The sequence below is a fragment of the Oncorhynchus mykiss genome, chromosome 10, assembly GCF_013265735.2.
Source record: "Oncorhynchus mykiss isolate Arlee chromosome 10, USDA_OmykA_1.1, whole genome shotgun sequence".
Lineage (NCBI taxonomy): Eukaryota > Metazoa > Chordata > Actinopteri > Salmoniformes > Salmonidae > Oncorhynchus > Oncorhynchus mykiss.
The window spans coordinates 82981469-83003036 of record NC_048574.1 but is presented as its reverse complement, the minus strand read 5'-3'; the positions used below and the strand labels follow the sequence as shown (position 1 = coordinate 83003036).

Sequence of the window (21568 nt, the reverse complement as noted above, 5' to 3'; positions counted from 1 at the left end):
TAATAATAACAACAATAATAATAATAACAACAATAATATTAATAACAACAATAATAATGTTAATAATAATGATGCTGGTGATACCAGTACCTAGGAATATTAATAATGATGATGCTGGTGATACCAGTACCTAGGAATATTAATAACAACAATAATAATGTTAATAATGATGATGCTGGTGATACCAGTACCTAGGAATATTAATAACAACAATAATAATGTTAATAATGATGATGCTGGTGATACCAGTACCTAGGAATATTAATAACATTAATAATAATGTTAATAATAATGATGCTGGTGATACCAGTACCTAGGAATATTAATAATGATGGTGCTGGTGATACCAGTACCTAGGAATATTAATAACAACAATAATAATGTTAATAATGATGATGCTGGTGAAACCAGTACCTAGGAATATTAATAACAACAATAATAATGTTAATAATGATGATGCTGGTGATACCAGTACCTAGGAATATTAATAATGATGATGCTGGTGATACCAGTACCTAGGAATATTAATAACAACAATAATAATGTTAATAATGATGATGCTGGTGATACCAGTACCTAGGAATATTAATAATGATGATGCTGGTGAAACCAGTACCTAGGAATATTAATAATGATGATGCTGGTGATACCAGTACCTAGGAATATTAATAATGATGATGCTGGTGAAACCAGTACCTAGGAATATTAATAATGATGATGCTGGTGATACCAGTACCTAGGAATATTAATAATGATGATGCTGGTGAAACCAGTACCTAGGAATATTAATAATGATGATGCTGGTGATACCAGTACCTAGGAATATTAATAATGATGATGCTGGTGAAACCAGTACCTAGGAATATTAATAATGATGATGCTGGTGAAACCAGTACCTAGGAATATTAATAATGATGATGCTGGTGAAACCAGTACCTAGGAATATTAATAATGATGATGCTGGTGAAACCAGTACCTAGGAAGGAGATGAGGAAGCAGGGCAGCAGCAGGTTGAAGATGTAGAAGAGAGACCGTCTCTTCAGGTGGAGGGTGTAGGTGATGTCAGGATACGGGTCTGAGCAGCAGCCGTACATGATGACGTTCCTGACCGCCGGCATTCCGTGACACTCCCACTCCACGTTCTCCACAAAGTCCGACAGGTCCCCACTGTCCATCCCCATGGCAATGTCCACCTGGAGACACAGTATACACACTTACAGTATACAGACTGTCCATCCCCGTGGCAATGTCCACCTGGAGACACAGTATACACACTTACAGTATACACACACACACAATCATACACACACACAGTATATACACACACACACACACACACACACACACACACACACACACACACACACACTATACACACTTACAGTATACAGACTGTCCATTCCCGTGGCAACGTCCACCTGGAGACACAGTATACACACTTACAGTATACACACACACACAATCATACACACACAGTATACACACACACACACAATGTCTGTTCCTGTGTTGCCAATGTCTCTTCCTGTGTTGCCAATGTCCCTTCCTGTGTTGCCAATGTCCCTTCCTGTGTTGCCAATGTCTCTTCTGGCTGAAATTATTCCGTTTTTAAGAAATGTAGCAACGTGTGTATTATACCAAACATATATCTGTTATATATATAAAAACTCAGTTTTTCACAATCACCACTTTATTTTATATATATATATATAAATACAATAAAGTGGTGATTGTGAAAAACTGAGTTTAAATGTATTTGGCTAAGGTGTATGTAAACTTCCAACTTCAACTGTAAATGCCTCTTTATGTGTGTGTGTGTGTAGACAGACAGACAGACAGACAGACAGACAGACAGACGGACGGACAGACAGACAGACCTGGTTGCCGTTGTATGTCCAGGACCCAAACGTGAGGTTACACCACTGCCAGTCGAAGGGAAAGTAGGAGACGTCCACAACACAGGAGCTCTTGGTGATGGCCGGCATGTCCCAGGTTATCTCTCCATTGTAACGTAACACCACGTTGGTGTCTGCTGGACCAGATGCTTCCTCATCAGCCCTACACACAGAGACAGAGACACACAGAGACACACACACACAGAGACACACAGACACAGAGACATACAGACGCACGGAGACACACAGACACACACAGAGACAAACGGAAACACAGAGATACACAGACACAGAGAGACACAGAGAGACACACAGAGACACACAGAGACACAGATACACACAGAGACAAACAGACACCCACAGACACACAGAGACACACACAGAGACAAACGGACACACACAGACAAACAGAGACACACAGAGACACAGATACACACAGAGACACACAGACAAACACAGAGACACATAGAGACACACCCCGTATAAATATACACATAGAGAGGTATATAGAGAGGTATATAGAGACACAGAGAGGTATATAGAGAGGTATATAGCGACACAGAGAGGTATATAGAGAGGTATATAGAGAGGTATATAGAGAGGTATATAGAGAGGTATATAGAGACAGAGAGATATATAGAGAGGTATATAGAGACACAGAGAGGTATATAGAGACACAGAGAGGTATATAGAGAGGTATATAGAGACACAGAGAGGTATATAGAGAGGTATATAGAGACACAGAGAGATATATAGAGACAAAGATAGGTATATAGAGAGGTATATAGAGACATAGAGAGGTATATAGAGACAAAGAGAGGTATATAGAGACACAGAGAGGTATATAGAGAGGTATATAGAGACAAAGAGAGGTATATAGAGAGGTATATAGAGACATAGAGAGGTATATAGAGACATAGAGAGGTATATAGAGACACAGAGAGGTATATAGAGAGGTATATAGAGACACAGAGAGGTATATAGAGAGGTATATAGAGACACAGAGAGGTATATAGAGAGGTATATAGAGAGGTATATATAGACACAGAGAGGTATATATAAAGAGGTATATAGAGACAGAGAGGTATATAGAGAGGTATATAGAGAGGTATATAGAGACAGAGAGGTATATAGAGACACAGAGAGGTATATAGAGAGGTATATAGAGAGGTATATAGAGACACAGAGTTGTATATAGAGATACAGAGAGGTATATATAGACACAGAGAGGTATATAGAGATACAGAGAGGTATATGGAGAGGTATATAGAGAGGTATATAGACTGACTTGTTATAAAGCACTATGTCAGGTCTCCACAGAATGAGAGAGATCCAGACTGACTCGTTATAAAGCACTATGTCAGGTCTCCACAGAGACAGAGAGACAGTGATCCAGACTGACTCGTTATAAAGCACTATGTCAGGTCTCCACAGAGAGACAGAGACCCAGACTGACTTGTTATAAAGCACTATGTCAGGTCTCCACAGAGAGATCCAGACTGACTTGTTATAGAGCACTATGTCAGGTCTCCACAGAGAAATCCAGACTGACTTGTTATAGAGCACTAGGTCAGGTCTCCACAGAGAGATCCAGACTGACTTGTTATAAAGTACTATGTCAGGTCTCCACAGATATCCAGACTGACTTGTTATAGAGCACTATGTCAGGTCTCCACAGAGAGATCCAGACTGCCTTGTTATAAAGCACTATGTCAGGTCTCCACAGATATCCAGACTGACTTGTTATAAAGCACTATGTCAGGTCTCCACAGAGAGACAGAGACCCAGACTGACTTGTTATAAAGCACTATGTCAGGTCTCCACAGAGAGATCCAGACTGACTCGTTATAAAGCACTATGTCAGGTATCCACAGAGAAAGACCCAGACTGACTTGTTATAAAGCACTATGTCAGGTCTCCACAGAGAGACCAAGACTGACTTGTTATAAAGCACTATGTCAGGTCTCCACACACAGAGAGACAGAGATGCAGACTGACTTGTTATAGAGCACTATGTCAGGTCTCCACAGAGAGACAGAGACCCAGACTGACCTGTTATAGAGCACTATGTCAGGTCTCCACAGAGAGAGATCCAGACTGACTTGTTATAAAGCACTATGTCAGGTCTCCACAGAGAGACAGAGATCCAGACTGACTTGTTATAAAGCACTATGTCAGGTCTCCACAGAGAGACAGAGACCCAGACTGACTTGTTATAAAGCACTATGTCAGGTCTCCACAGAGAGATCCAGACTGACTCGTTATAAAGCACTATGTCAGGTATCCACAGAGAAAGACCCAGACTGACTTGTTATAAAGCACTATGTCAGGTCTCCACAGAGAGACCAAGACTGACTTGTTATAAAGCACTATGTCAGGTCTCCACACACAGAGAGACAGAGATGCAGACTGACTTGTTATAGAGCACTATGTCAGGTCTCCACAGAGAGACAGAGACCCAGACTGACCTGTTATAGAGCACTAAGTCAGGTCTCCACAGAGAGATCCAGACTGACTTGTTATAGAGCACTATGTCAGGTCTCCACAGAGAGACAGAGATCCAGACTGACTTGTTATGAAGCACTATGTCAGGTCTCCACAGAGAGATCCAGAGATCCAGACTGACTTGTTATAAAGCACTATGTCAGGTCTCCACAGAGAGATCCAGACTGACTTGTTATAGAGCACTATGTCAGGTCTCCACAGAGAGACAGAGATCCAGACTGACTTGTTATAAAGCACTATGTCAGGTCTCCACAGAGAGATCCAGACTGACTTGTTATAGAGCACTATGTCAGGTCTCCACAGAGAGATCCAGACTGACTTGTTATAGAGCACTATGTCAGGTCTCCACAGAGAGACAGAGATCCAGAATGACTTGTTATGAAGCACTATGTCAGGTCTCCACAGAGAGACAGAGATCCAGACTGACTTGTTATAGAGCACTATGTCAGGTCTCCACAGAGAGACAGAGATCCAGACTGACTTGTTATAAAGCACTATGTCAGGTCTCCACAGAGAGACAGAGATCCAGACTGACTTGTTATAAAGCACTATGTCAGGTCTCCACAGAGACATCCAGACTGACTTGTTATAGAGCACTATGTCAGGTCTCCACAGAGACATCCAGACTGACTTGTTATAGAGCACTATGTCAGGTCTCCACAGAGAGACAGAGACTGACTTGTTATAGAGCACTATGTCAGGTCTCCACAGAGAGACAGAGATCCAGAATGACTTGTTATGAAGCACTATGTCAGGTCTCCACAGAGAGACAGAGATCCAGACTGACTTGTTATAGAGCACTATGTCAGGTCTCCAGACCAGGTTACTGGGGATGCGGATAACCTCCAGTCCATCGTATTCCTCTTTATCCCACTTCAGGTACGCATCGAACCACGTCTGACGGATCCACAGGTAGGTAGTCAACACCTGGTTCCTCTCGTCCTGGACACACACACACACACACACACACGCGCGCGCACACGTAAGACGTCAGGACAGATGAACCTTGACATCCTGGTTATTTGACTGACATTGTTATATCTACATTACGATCCACTGCTGCCCCCTAGAGACATTAAAAATACATTGCACAAATTACATAGATGCAGTAACCCAGGAACAGGGTTGGAGAGCGAGTCCTGCAGTAAACCAGGAACAGGGTTGGAGAGAGAGTCCTGCAGTAACCCAGGAACAGGGTTGGAGAGAGAGTCCTGCAGTAACCCAGGAACAGGGTTGGAGAGAGAGTCCTGCAGTAACCCAGGAACAGGGTTGGAGAGAGAGTCCTACAGTAACCCAGGAACAGGGTTGAAGAGAGAGTCCTGCAGTAACCCAGGAACAGGGTTGGAGAGAGAGTCCTGCAGTAACCCAGGAACAGGGTTGGAGAGAGAGTCCTGCAGTAACCCAGGAACAGGGTTGGAGAGAGAGTCCTGCAGTAACCCAGGAACAGGGTTGGAGAGAGAGTCCTGCAGTAACCCAGGAACAGGGTTGGAGAGAGAGTCCTGCAGTAACCCAGGAACAGGGTTGGAGAGAGAGTCCTGCAGTAACCCAGGAACAGGGTTGGAGAGAGAGTCCTGCAGTAACCCAGGAACAGGGTTGGAGAGAGAGTCCTGCAGTAACCCAGGAACAGGGTTGGAGAGAGAGTCCTGCAGTAACCCAGGAACAGGGTTGGAGAGAGAGTCCTGCAGTAACCCCGGAACAGAGTTGGAGAGTCCTGCAGTAACCAAGGAACAGGGTTGGAGGGCCCTGCAGTAAACCAGGAAGAGGGTTGGAGAGAGAGTCCTGCAGTACACCAGGAACAGGGTTGGAGAGAGAGTCCTGCAGTAACCCAGGAACAGGGTTGGAGAGAGAGTCCTGCAGTAACCCAGGAACAGGGTTGGAGAGAGAGTCCTGCAGTAACCCAGGAACAGGGTTGGAGAGAGAGTCCTGCAGTACACCAGGAACAGGGTTGGAGAGAGAGTCCTGCAGTAACCCAGGAACAGGGTTGGAGAGAGAGTCCTGCAGTAACCCAGGAACAGTGTTGGAGAGTCCTGCAGTAACCCAGGAACAGGGTTGGAGAGAGAGTCCTGCAGTAACCCAGGAACAGGGTTGGAGAGAGAGTCCTGCAGTAACCCAGGAACAGGGTTGGAGAGAGAGTCCTGCAGTAACCAATGAACAGTGTTGGAGAGTCCTGCAGTACACCAGGAACAGGATTGGAGAGAGAGTCCTGCAATAACCCAGGAACAGGGTTGGAGAGAGAGACCTGCAGTAACCCAGGAACAGGGTTGGAGAGAGAGTCCTGCAGTAACCCAGGAACAGGGTTGGAGAGAGAGTCCTGCAGTACACCAGGAACAGGGTTGGAGAGAGAGTCCTGCAGTAAACCAGGAACAGGGTTGGGAGAGAGTCCTGCAGTAACCCAGGAACAGGGTTGGAGAGCGAGTCCTGCAGTAAACCAGGAACAGGGTTGGAGAGAGAGTCCTACAGTAACCCAGGAACAGGGTTGGAGAGAGAGTCCTGCAGTAAACCAGGAACAGGGTTGGAGAGAGAGTCCTGCAGTAACCCAGGAACAGGGTTGGAGAGAGAGTCCTGCAGTAACCCAGGAACAGGGTTGGAGAGAGAGTCCTGCAGTAACCCAGGAACAGGGTTGGAGAGAGAGTCCTGCAGTAACCCAGGAACAGGGTTGGAGAGAGAGTCCTGCAGTAACCCAGGAACAGGGTTGGAGAGAGAGTCCTGCAGTAACCCAGGAACAGGGTTGGAGAGAGAGTCCTGCAGTAACCCAGGAACAGGGTTGGAGAGAGAGTCCTACAGTAACCCAGGAACAGGGTTGGAGAGAGAGTCCTGCAGTAACCCAGGAACAGGGTTGGAGAGAGAGTCCTGCAGTAACCCAGGAACAGGGTTGGAGAGAGAGTCCTGCAGTAACCCAGGAACAGGGTTGGAGAGAGAGTCCTGCAGTAACCAATGAACAGTGTTGGAGAGTCCTGCAGTACACCAGGAACAGGATTGGAGAGAGAGTCCTGCAGTAACCCAGGAACAGGGTTGGAGAGAGAGTCCTGCAGTAACCCAGGAACAGGGTTGGAGAGAGAGTCCTGCAGTAACCCAGGAACAGGGTTGGAGAGAGAGTCCTGCAGTAACCCAGGAACAGGGTTGGAGAGAGAGTCCTGCAGTAACCCAGGAACAGGGTTGGAGAGAGAGTCCTGCAGTAACCCAGGAACAGGGTTGGAGAGAGAGTCCTGCAGTACACTAGAAACAGGGTTGGAGAGAGAGTCCTGCAGTAACCCAGGAACAGGGTTGGAGAGAGAGTCCTGCAGTAACCCAGGAACAGGGTTGGAGAGAGAGTCCTGCAGTAACCCAGGAACAGGGTTGGAGAGAGAGTCCTGCAGTAACCCAGGAACAGGGTTGGAGAGAGAGTCCTGCAGTACACCAGGAACAGGGTTGGAGAGAGAGTCCTGCAGTAACCCAGGAACAGGGTTGGAGAGAGAGTCCTGCAGTACACCAGGAACAGGGTTGGAGAGAGAGTCCTGCAGTAACCCAGGAACAGGGTTGGAGAGAGAGTCCTGCAGTAACCCAGGAACAGGGTTGGAGAGAGAGTCCTGCAGTAACCCAGGAACAGGGTTGGAGAGAGAGTCCTGCAGTAACCCAGGAACAGGGTTGGAGAGAGAGCCCTGCAGTAACAGGGTTGGAGAGAGAGTCCTGCAGTACACTAGAAACAGGGTTGGAGAGAGAGTCCTGCAGTACACTAGAAACAGGGTCGGGGAGCCCTGCACTCTAGTGAGTCCTCACCATATCTTTGATCTGAGACAGGGTGATGGTCTATAGTGAGTCCTCACCATATCTTTGATCTGAGACAGGGTGATGGTCTATAGTGAGTCCTCACCATATCTTTGATCTGAGACAGGGTGATCTGTAGTGTGACGTTCAGGGTCTTGTCCGTGTCCTCTACTGGTCTATAGTGAGACAGGGTGATGGTCTATAGTGAGTCCTCACCATATCTTTGATCTGAGACAGGGTGATGGTCTATAGTGAGTCCTCACCATATCTTTGATCTGAGACAGGGTGATGGTCTATAGTGAGTCCTCACCATATCTTTGATCTGAGACAGGGTGATGGTCTATAGTGAGTCCTCACCATATCTTTGATCTGAGACAGGGTGATGGTCTATAGTGAGTCCTCACCATATCTTTGATCTGAGACAGGGTGATGGTCTATAGTGAGTCCTCACCATATCTTTGATCTGAGACAGGGTGATGGTCTGTAGTGAGACAGGGTGATGGTCTGTAGTGAGACAGGGTGATAGTCTATAGTGAGTCCTCACCATACCTTTGATCTGAGACAGGGTGATGGTCTATAGTGAGTCCTCACCATATCTTTGATCTGAGACAGGGTGATGGTCTATAGTGAGTCCTCACCATATCTTTGATCTGAGACAGGGTGATCTGTAGTGTGACATTCAGGGTCTTGTCCGTGTCCTCTACTGGTCTCAGGGCACTGGAGTAATTTTCCATCAGGTCGTTAAGCAGCTTCTGGGCATAACGACCCTGGGCACTGGTACATACTGGAGGGAGGGGGGAGGGGAGGGAGGGGAGAGAGGGAGGGTAGGGGGGGAGAGGAGGGATGGGGGAGGGGGAGGGGGAGGAAGGGAGAAGGGTGAGAGGGGATGGGATGGGGGAGAGGGAGGGGGGAGGGAGGGAGAAGGGGGAGGGAGGGGATGGGTAGAGGGGGGATGGGATGGGGGAGGGGTGGTGGGGGAGAGGGAGGAATTATTGATCTATAATACTAATTAACATGATAGAGGTTCTCTCACCATTTATCTATAATGCTAATTAACATGATATAGGTTCTCTCACCATTTATCTATAATGCTAATTAACATGATATAGGTTCTCTCACCATTTATCTATAATGCTAATTAACATGATATAGGTTCTCTCACCATTTATCTATAATGCTAATTAACATGATATAGGTTCTCTCACCATTTATCTATAATGCTAATTAACATGATAGAGGTTCTCTCACCATTTATCTATAATGCTAATTAACATGATATAGGTTCTCTCACCATTTATCTATAATGCGAATTAACATGATATAGGTTCTCTCACCATTTATCTATAATGCTAATTAACATGATAGAGGTTCTCTCACCATTTATCTATAATGCTAATTAACATGATATAGGTTCTCTCACCATTTATCTATAATGCTAATTAACATGATAGAGGTTCTCTCACCATTTATCTATAATGCTAATTAACATGATATAGGTTCTCTCACCATTTATCTATAATGCTAATTAACATGATAGAGGTTCTCTCACCATTTATCTATAATGCTAATTAACATGATATAGGTTCTCTCACCATTTATCTATAATGCTAATTAACATGATATAGGTTCTCTCACCATTTATCTATAATGCTAATTAACATGATAGAGGTTCTCTCACCATTTATCTATAATGCTAATTAACATGATAGAGGTTCTCTCACCATTTATCTATAATGCTAATTAACATGATAGAGGTTCTCTCACCATTTATCTATAATACTAATTAACATGATAGAGGTTCTCTCACCATTTATCTATAATACTAATTAACATGATAGAGGTTCTCTCACCATTTATCTATAATGCTAATTAACATGATAGAGGTTCTCTCACCATTTATCTATAATGCTAATTAACATGATAGAGGTTCTCTCACCATTTATCTATAATACTAATTAACATGATAGAGGTTCTCTCACCATTTATCTATAATACTAATTAACATGATAGAGGTTCTCTCACCATTTATCTATAATGCTAATTAACATGATAGAGGTTCTCTCACCATTTATCTATAATGCTAATTAACATGATAGAGGTTCTCTCACCATTTATCTATAATACGAATTAACATGATAGAGGTTCTCTCACCATTTATCTATAATACTAATTAACATGATAGAGGTTCTCTCACCATTTATCTATAATGCTAATTAACATGATATAGGTTCTCTCACCATTTATCTATAATGCTAATTAACATGATATAGGTTCTCTCACCATTTATCTATAATGCTAATTAACATGATAGAGGTTCTCTCACCATTTATCTATAATGCTAATTAACATGATAGAGGTTCTCTCACCATTTATCTATAATACTAATTAACATGATAGAGGTTCTCTCACCATTTATCTATAATACTAATTAACATGATAGAGGTTCTCTCACCATTTATCTATAATACTAATTAACATGATAGAGGTTCTCTCACCATTTATCTATAATACTAATTAACATGATAGAGGTTCTCTCACCATTTATCTATAATACTAATTAACATGATAGAGGTTCTCTCACCATTTATCTATAATACTAATTAACATGATAGAGGTTCTCTCACCATTTATCTATAATACTAATTAACAACATGGTAGAGGTTCACCATTTATCTATAACACTAATTAACAACATGATATAGGTTCTCTCACCATTTATCTATAACACTAATTAACAACATGATATAGGTTCTCTCACCATTTATCTATAACACTAATTAACAACATGATATAGGTTCTCTCACCATTTATCTATAATACTAATTAACAACATGATAGAGGTTCTCTCACCATTTATCTATAATACTAATTAACAACATGATAGAGGTTCTCTCACCATTTATCTCTAATACTAATTAACAACATGATAGAGGTTCTCTCACCATTTATATATAATACTCATTAACAACATGATAGAGGTTCTCTCACCATTTATCTATAACACTAATTAACAACATGATATAGGTTCTCTCACCATTTATCTATAATACTAATTAACAACATGATAGAGGTTCTCTCACCATTTATCTATAATACTAATTAACAACATGATAGAGGTTCTCTCACCATTTATCTCTAATACTAATTAACAACATGATAGAGGTTCTCTCACCATGTATCTATAATACTAATTAACATGATAGAGGTTCTCTCACCATTTATCTATAATGCTAATTAACATGATAGAGGTTCTCTCACCATTTATCTATAATACTAATTAACATGATAGAGGTTCTCTCGCCATTTATCTATAATACTAATTAACATGATAGAGGTTCTCTCACCATTTATCTATAATACGAATTAACATGATAGAGGTTCTCTCACCATTTATCTATAATGCTAATTAACATGATAGAGGTTCTCTCACCATTTATTTATAATGCTAATTAACATGATAGAGGTTCTCTCACCATTTATCTATAATACGAATTAACATGATAGAGGTTCTCTCACCATTTATCTATAATACTAATTAACATGATAGAGGTTCTCTCACCATTTATTTATAATGCTAATTAACATGATAGATGTTCTCTCACCATTTATCTATAATACTAATTAACATGATAGAGGTTCTCTCACCATTTATCTATAATACTAATTAACCTGACAGAGGTTCTCTCACCATTTATCTATAATACTAATTAACATGATAGAGGTTCTCTCACCATTTATCTATAATACTAATTAACAACATGGTAGAGGTTCACCATTTATCTATAATACTAATTAACAACATGATAGAGGTTCTCTCACCATTTTTCTATAATACGAATTAACAACATGACAGAGGTTCTCTCACCATTTATCTATAATACTAATTAACAACATGACAGAGGTTCTCTCACCATGTATCTATAATACTAATCAACAACATGGTAGAGGTTCACCATTTATCTATAATACTAATTAACAACATGGTAGAGGTTCTCTCACCATCGATCCAGCAGCTGATCCACGCCAGTAGCACCACCGTCTTCATGTTGCCCTGCTGCCTCCAACCAACGGATCAATTATTCAACTCGCAAATAACAGAGACGGCCTTGTTAGAATCCTCTTCTATGGAGTCCCATTGTGATCCACAGCCCAGCCACAGAACACTCTGCACAGAACACTCTAGATAGAACACTTTGCACAGAACACTCTGGATAGAACACTCTGGATAGAACACTCTGGATAGAACACTCTAGATAGAACACTCTAGATAGAACACTCTAGATAGAACACTCTGGATAGAACACTCTAGATAGAACACTCTGGATAGAACACTAGAATGTAGACATTGTGTTCTAGAGTCTTGACGCTACGCTGGTCGTTATTTTAGTGTTCCGTTGTGTCACTGAACCAGGATATCTCACACACACACACACACACACACACACACACGAGCTGGGGATATCAGGTAGCACAAGGACACAGCGTGAAACCAGATACATGAACGTCTATCTGCCCATACACACCCCAAGAAACACAGACACACACCCCAAGACAAACACACACACACACACACTCACACCCTGCCTTACTGTGTTACACACACACACCCTGAGACAGATGTCAATCAGGCAGAGAACAACCCTTAGATCAGACAGGACAACAGGGGTATCAAAGAGCACTACACACAGTGCACTCGGAAAGCATTCAGACCCCAGGCGGAAGCCACTCCTCAGTAAAAGGCACGACAGCCCTCTTGGAGTTTGCCAAAAGGCACCTAAAGGACTCTCAAGCCTATGAGAAACTAAATTCTCTGGTCTGATGAAACCAAGATTAAACTACTTGGCCTGAATGCCAAGCGTCACGTCTGGAGGAAACCTGGCACCATCCCTACGGTGAAGCATGGTGATGGTAGCATCATGCTGTGGGGATGGTTTTCAGCAGTAGGGACTGGGAGACTAGTCAGGATCGAGGCAAAGATGAACGGAGCAAAGTACAGAGAGGTCCTTGATGAAAACCTGCTCCAGAGCACTCAGGGCCTCAGACTGGGGTGAAGGTTCAGCTTCCAACAGCACAACGACCTTAAGCACACAGGCAAGACAACACAGGAGTGACTTCGGGACAAATCTCTGAATGTCCTTGAGTGGCCCAGCCAGAGCCCGGACTTGAACCCGATCGAACATCTCTAGGGAGACTTGAAAATAGCTGTGCAGCGACGCTCCCCATCCAACCTGACAGAGCTTGAGAGGATCTGCAGAGAAGAATGGGAGAAACTCCCCGAATACAGGTGTGCCAAGCTTGTAGCGTCATACCCAAGAAGAATCGAGGCTGTAATCGCTGCCAAAGGTACTTCAACAAAGTACTGAGTAAAGGGTCTGAATACTTATAGTACCAGTCCGAAGTTTGGACACACCTACTCATTCAAGGGTCTGAATACTTACAGTCTGAAGTTTGGACACACACACCCTCATTCAAGGGTTTTCCTTTATTATTTTGCATATTACAATAATAGTGAAGACATCAAAACTATGAAATATGGAATCATGTAGTAACCAAAAAAAAATTAAGCATATCAAAATATATTTTAGATTTTTCAAAGTAGCCATCCTTTGCCTTGATGACAGCTTTCCACACTCTTGGCATTCTCTCAACCAGCTTCACCTGGAATGCGTTTCCAACAGTCTTGAAGGAGTCCCCAGATGTGCTGAGCACTTATTGGCTGCTTTTCCTTCACTCAGCAGTCCAACTCATCCCAAACCCTCTCAATTGGGTAAAAGGTCGGGGTGATTGTGGAGGCCAGATCATCTGATGCAGCACTCCATCACTCTCCTTCTTGGTCAAATAGCCCTTACACAGCCTGGAGGTGTGTTGGTTCATTGTCCTGTTGAAAAACAAATGATAGTCCCACTAAGCGCAAACCAGATGGGATGGCGTATCGCTGCAGAATGCTGTGGTAGCCATGCTGGTTAAGCTGGTTAAGTGTGCCTTGAATTCTAAATAACAGACAGTGTCACCGGCAAAGCATCCCCACACCATAACACCTCCTCCTCCATGCATCACAGTGGGAACCACACATGCTGAAATCATCTCTTCACCTACTCTGCATCTCACCAAGACAAGGCGGTTTGGACTCATCAGACCAAAGGACAGATTTCCACCGGTCTAATGTCCACTGCTCATGTTTCTTGGCCCAAGCAAGTCTCTTCTTATTATTGGTGTCCTTTAGTAGTGTTTTCTTTGCAGCAATTCGACCATGAAGGCCTGATTCGCTCAGTCTCCTCTGAACAGTTGACGTTGAGATGTGTCGGTTACTTGAACTCTGTGAAGCATGTATTTGGGCTGCAATTTCTGAGGCTGGTAACTCAAATGAACTTATCCTCTGCAGCAGAGGTAACTCTGGGTCTGTGGTGGTCCTCATGAGAGCAGAGATAACTCTGGGTCTGTGGTGGTCCTCATGAGAGACAGGTTCATCATGGCGCTTGGTGGTTTCAGCAGAGGTAACTCTGGGTCTGTGGTGGTCCTCATGAGAGCCAGTTTCATCATGGCGCTTGGTGGTTTTAGCAGAGGTACCTCTGGGTCTGTGGTGGTCCTCATGAGAGCCAGTTTCACCCCTACCTTGTCACAAAACAACTGATTGGCTCAAACGCATTAAGAAGGGGGAAAAAATGCACAAATTAACTTTTAACAAGGCACACCCGTTAATTGAAATGCATTCCAGGTGACTACCTCATGAAGCTGGTTGAGAGAATGCCAAGAGTGTGCAAAGCTGTCATCAAGGCAAGGGTGGCTACTTTGAAGAATCTAAAATATAAAATATATTTTGATTTGTTTAACACTTTTTTTTGGTTACTACATGATTCCATATGTGTTATTTCATAGTGTTGGTAAGGTTTATAATACTATATAATACTGTTGGTAAGGTATATATAATACTATATAATATATAATATTGTTGGTATGGTTTATAATACTATATACAACTTTTGGTAAGGTTTATAATACTATACAATATATAATACTATATAATATATAATACTGTTGGTAGGGTTTATAATACTATATAATACTTTTGGTAAGGTATATAATACTATATAATACTGTTGGTAAGGTTTATAAGACTCTATAATACTGTTGGTAAGGTTTATAATACTCTATAATACTGTTGGTAAGGTTTATAATACTATATAATACTGTTGGTAAGGTTTATAATACTATACAATATATAATACTATATAATATATAATATTGTTGGTAAGGTTTATAATACTATATACAACTTTTGGTAAGGTTTATAATACTATACAATATATAATACTATATAATACATAATACTGTTGGTAAGGTTTATAATACTATATAATACTGTTGGTAAGGTATATATAATACTATATAATATATAATATTGTTGGTAAGGTTTATAATACTATATAATACTGTTGGTAAGGTATATACAATACTATATAATATATAATATTGTTGGTAAGGTTTATAATACTATATAATACTGTTGGTAAGGTATATACAATACTATATAATATTGTTGGTAAGGTTTATAATACTATATAATACTGTTGGTAAGGTATATATAATACTATATAATATATAATATTGTTGGTATGGTTTATAATACTATATACAACTTTTGGTAAGGTTTATAATACTATACAATATATAATACTATATAATATATAATACTGTTGGTAGGGTTTATAATACTATATAATACTTTTGGTAAGGTATATAATACTATATAATACTGTTGGTAAGGTTTATAAGACTCTATAATACTTTTCTATAATACTTTTGGTAAGGTTTATAATACTCTATAATACTGTTGGTAAGGTTTATAATACTATATAATATATAATACTGTTGGTAAGGTTTATAATACTATATAATACTTTTGGTAAGGTATAAAATACTATATAATACTGTTGGTAAGGTTTATAATACTATATAATACTGTTGGTAAGGTATATATAATACTATATAATATATAATATTGTTGGTAAGGTTTATAATACTATATAATACTGTTGGTAAGGTATATATAATACTATATAATATATAATATTGTTGGTAAGGTTTATAATACTATATAATACTGTTGGTAAGGTATATATAATACTATATAATATATAATATTGTTGGTAAGGTTTATAATACTATATACAACTTTTGGTAAGGTTTATAATACTATACAATATATAATACTATATAATACATAATACTGTTGGTAAGGTTTATAATACTATATAATACTGTTGGTAAGGTATATATAATACTATATAATATATAATATTGTTGGTAAGGTTTATAATACTATATAATACTGTTGGTAAGGTATATACAATACTATATAATATTGTTGGTAAGGTTTATAATACTATATAATACTGTTGGTAAGGTATATATAATACTATATAATATATAATATTGTTGGTATGGTTTATAATACTATATACAACGTTTGGTAAGGTTTATAATACTATACAATATATAATACTATATAATATATAATACTGTTGGTAAGGTTTATAATACTATATAATACTGTTGGTAAGGTATATATAATACTCTATAATATATAATACTGTTGGTAAGGTTTATAATACAATATAATATATAATACTGTTGGTAAGGTTTATAATACTATATAATATATAATACTGTTGGTAAGGTTTATAATACTCTATAATACTTTTGGTAAGGTATACAATACTATATAATACTGTTGGTAAGGTTTATAATACTATATACTACTTTTGGTACGGTATATACAGTGGGGCAAAAAAGTATTTAGTCAGCCACCAATTGTGCAAGTTCTCCCACTTAAAAAGATGAGGCCTGTAATTTTCATCATAGGTACACTTCAACTATGACAGACGAAATTAGAAAAAAAATCCAGAAAATCAAATTGTAGGATTTTTAATGAATTTATTTGCAAATTATGCTGGAAAATAAGTAAGTACTTCAGTAAAAATACTTTAAAGTACTACCTAAGTTGTTTTTTGGGGTGTATCTGTACTTTACTTTTCATATTTTTGACAACTTTTACCTCTCTATATTCCTAAAGAAAATAATGTACTTTTTACTTCATACATTTTCCCTGACAACCCTGGTCATCTCTACTGCCTCTGATCTGGAGGACTCACTAAACAGAGAACATCCCTGGTCATCCCTACTGCCTCTGATCTGGTGGACTCACTAAACAGAGAACATCCCTGGTCACCCCTACTGCCTCTGATCTGGAGGACTCACTAAACAGAGAACATACCTGGTAATCTCTACTGCCTCTGATCTGGTGGACTCACTAAACAGAGAACATCCCTGGTCATCCCTACTGCCTCTGATCTGGAGGACTCACTAAACAGAGAACATCCCTGGTCATCCCTACTGCCTCTGATCTGGAGGACTCACTAAACAGAGAACATCCCTGGTCATCCCTACTGCCTCTGATCTGGAGGACTCACTAAACAGAGAACATCCCTGGTCATCCCTACTGCCTCTGATCTGGAGGACTCACTAAACAGAGAACATCCCTGGTCATCCCTACTGCCTCTGACCTGGAGGACTCACTAAACAGAGAACATCCCTGGTCATCTCTACTGCCTCTGATCTGGAGGACTCACTAAACAGAGAACATCCCTGGTCGTCCCTACTGCCTCTGATCTGGAGGACTCACTAAACAGAGAACATCCCTGGTCATCCCTACTGCCTCTGATCTGGAGGACTCACTAAACAGAGAACATCCCTGGTCATCCCTACTGCCTCTGGTCTGGAGGACTCACTAAACAGAGAACATCCCTGGTCATCCCTACTGCCTCTGATCTGGAGGACTCACTAAACAGAGAACATCCCTGGTCATCCCTACTGCCTCTGATCTGGAGGACTCACTAAACAGAGAACATCCCTGGTCATCCCTACTGCCTCTGATCTGGAGGACTCACTAAACAGAGAACATCCCTGGTCATCCCTACTGCCTCTGGTCTGGAGGACTCACTAAACAGAGAACATCCCTATTCATCCCTACTGCCTCTGATCTGGAGGACTCACTAAACAGAGAACATCCCTGGTCATCCCTACTGCCTCTGGTCTGGAGGACTCACTAAACACACATGCTTCCTTTGTAAATGATGTCTGGAGTGTGGCCCCTGGCTATCCGTCAATTTTTTTTTTACGAAATTGTGCCATCTAAATATAAGGAATTTGAAATTATTAATACTTTTACTTTTACTCCTTAAATATATTTTAGCAATTCCCTTTACTTTTGATACTTAACTATATTTAAAACCAAATACTTTGACTTTTAGTCAAGTAGTATTCTACTGGGTGACTTTCACTTTTACTTGAGTTATTTTCTATTTTACTCAAATATGACATTTTAGTACTTTTTCCACCACTGTACATAATACTACATAAATACTATATAATGCTGTTGGTAAGGTATATACTACTGTATAATATATACTACTGTTGGGAAGTTATATAATACTGTATAAAATGTAATACTGTATGATATATAATACTGCCGATAAGATATTTAGTACAGTATCCTATATAATATTGTATAATATTTAATACTGTACAATATATAATCCTGTTGTTAAGGTATATAATACTGTTGTTAAGGTATATAATACTGTTGTTAAGGTATATAATACTGTTGCTGTTGTTAAGGTATATAATAATGTTGTTAAGGTATATAATACTGTTGTTAAGGTATATAATACTATATATACATTTCTCACTAACACTGGGTTGTAACTAAGCATTATTTAGACAGGAACTGTCATAGTACAAACCGCTGTTAGAGGCTTCAGTGTGTCACTGAGTTTCTGTGGTGAAGAGCTGATAGAACAGGTGTTTCCTGCTGCTGTGGGAGGTGGAGGGAGGGGAGGGGAGGGAAGGAGGAGGGTGATGAGAGGAGAGGGGGGAGAGGGAGGGGTGGGGAGGATGAGAGAGAGAGAGAGAGACAGGGGGAGGAAGAGAGAGAGAGGGGGGGAGGATGAGAGAGAGAGAGAGAGAGAGAGAGAGAGAGAGAGGGAGAGATATGGGGAGGAAGAGAGAGAGAGGGAGAGAGAGGGGGGGAGGATTAGAGAGAGAGAGGGAGAGATATGGGGAGGAAGAGAGAGAGAGGGAGGGAGAGAGAGGGGGGGAGGATGAGAGAGAGACAGAGGGAGAGATATTGGGAGGATGAGAGAGAGAGGGAGAGATATGGGGAGGAAGAGAGAGAGAGAGTGAGAGATATGGGGAGGAAGAGAGAGAGAGGGAGAGAGGGGGGAGGATGAGAGAGAGAGAGGGAGAGATATGGGGAGGAAGAGAGAGAGAGGGAGAGAGAAGGGGGGAGGATGAGAGAGAGAGAGGGGGAGAGATATGGGGAGGAAGAGAGAGACAGGGGGAGAGAGAGAGGGGGGGAGAGAGAGAGAGAGAGAGACAGGGGGAGAGAGAGAGAGAGAGAGAGAGAGAGAGAGAGACAGGGGGAGAGAAAGAGAGAGACAGGGGGAGAGAGAGAGAGAGACAGGGGGAGAGAAATAGAGAGACAGGGGGAGAGAGAGAGAGAGACAGGGGGAGAGAGAGAGAGAGAGAGAGAGAGAGACAGGGGGAGAGAAAGAGAAGGAAGAGAGAGAGATAGTTTCATGTGATGGGGGTTGTAGGAGAGAAGCATTTGAGAGCGTAGTGCTGTTGAGATGAGAGCACTTTGACCACACAGAGCGACAGCGTGTCTTGCCTTCGCAGATTGTCATGACTCCTAAAACAGAGTTGAAGCAGTCTGAGTTTGGAGTTGAAGCAGTCTGAGTTTGTAGTTTGAGCAGTCTGAGTTTGGAGTTGAAGCAGTCTGAGTTTGTAGTTTGAGCAGTCTGAGTTTGGAGTTGAAGCAGTCTGAGTTTGGAGTTGAAGCAGTCTGAGTTTGGAGTTGAAGCAGTCTGAGTTTGGAGTTGAAGCAGTCTGAGTTTGTAGTTTGAGCAGTCTGAGTTTGGAGTTGAAGCAGTCTGAGTTTGGAGTTGAAGCAGTCTGAGTTTGGAGTTGAAGCAGTCTGAGTTTGGAGTTGAAGCAGTCTGAGTTTGGAGTTGAAGCAGTCTGAGTTTGGAGTTGAAGCAGTCTGAGTTTGGAGTTGAAGCAGTCTGAGTTTGTAGTTTGAGCAGTCTGAGTTTGGAGTTTAAGCAGTCTGAGTTTGGAGTTGAAGCAGTCTGAGTTTGTAGTTTGAGCAGTCTGAGTTTGGAGTTTAAGCAGTCTGAGTTTGGAGTTGAAGCAGTCTGAGTTTGTAGTTTGAGCAGTCTGAGTTTGGAGTTTAAGCAGTCTGAGTTTGGAGTTGAAGCAGTCTGAGTTTGGAGTTTAAAGCAGTCTGAGTTTGGAGTTTGAAGCAGTCTGAGTTTGGAGTTTAAAGCAGTCTGAGTTTGGAGTTTGAAGCAGTCTGAGTTTGGAGTTTAAGCAGTCTGAGTTTGGAGTTTAAGCAGTCTGAGTTTGTAGTTTGAGCAGTCTGAGTTTGGAGTTTAAGCAGTCTGAGTTTGGAGTTTAAGCAGTCTGAGTTTGGAGTTTAAGCAGTCTGAGTTTGGAGTTTAAAGCAGTCTGAGTTTGGAGTTGAAGCAGTCTGAGTTTGGAGTTTGAAGCAGTCTGAGTTTGGAGTTTGAAGCAGTCTGAGTTTGGAGTTTGAAGCAGTCTGAGTTTGGAGTTTGAAGCAGTCTGAGTTTGGAGTTTAAGCAGTCTGAGTTTGGAGTTTAAGCAGTCTGAGTTTGGAGTTTAAAGCAGTCTGAGTTTGGAGTTGAAGCAGTCTGAGTTTGGAGTTTGAAGCAGTCTGAGTTTGGAGTTTGAAGCAGTCTGAGTTTGGAGTTTGAAGCAGTCTGAGTTTGGAGTTTGAAGCAGTCTGAGTTTGGAGTTTGAAGCAGTCTGAGTTTGGAGTTTGAAGCAGTCTGAGTTTGGAGTTTAAGCAGTCTGAGTTTGGAGTTTAAAGCAGTCTGAGTTTGGAGTTGAAGCAGTCTGAGTTTGGAGTTTGAAGCAGTCTGAGTTTTGAGTTTGAAGCAGTCTGAGTTTGGAGTTTGAGTTATACTGTAGTATGATCATATAGGTGCTACAGACAGACTATACCGTAGTATGATCATATTGGTGCTACAGACAGACTATACTGTAGTATGATCATATAGGTGCTACAGACAGACTATACCGTAGTATGATCATATTGGTGCTACAGACAGACTATACTGTAGTATGATCATATAGGTGCTACAGACAGACTATACTGTAGTATGATCATATTGGTGCTACAGACAGACTATACTGTAGTATGATCATATAGGTGCTACAGACAGACTATACTGTAGTATGATCATATTGGTGCTACAGACAGACTATACTGTAGTATGATCACATAGGTGCTACAGACAGACTATACTGTAGTATGATCATATTGGTGCTACAGACAGACTATA

At 41.1% G+C, this 21568-nt stretch overlaps 1 protein-coding gene across 1 annotated transcript in view; it reads right to left on the bottom strand.

The window, feature by feature from the left end:
* LOC118936273 (neuronal acetylcholine receptor subunit alpha-9-I) overlaps positions 1 to 12189 on the bottom strand; it is a 23547-nt gene extending 11358 nt beyond the window's left edge. The window contains exons 1-5 of the mRNA XM_036934592.1: positions 12144 to 12189; positions 8783 to 8928; positions 5188 to 5342; positions 1878 to 2058; positions 977 to 1193 (exon numbers count right to left, since the gene is read on the bottom strand). Of these exons, the coding sequence (XP_036790487.1) occupies positions 977 to 1193; positions 1878 to 2058; positions 5188 to 5342; positions 8783 to 8928; positions 12144 to 12189 (745 nt within the window). The remainder of the gene's footprint in view (positions 1 to 976; positions 1194 to 1877; positions 2059 to 5187; positions 5343 to 8782; positions 8929 to 12143) is intronic.
* Between the last annotated feature and the right edge of the window lie 9379 nt (positions 12190 to 21568).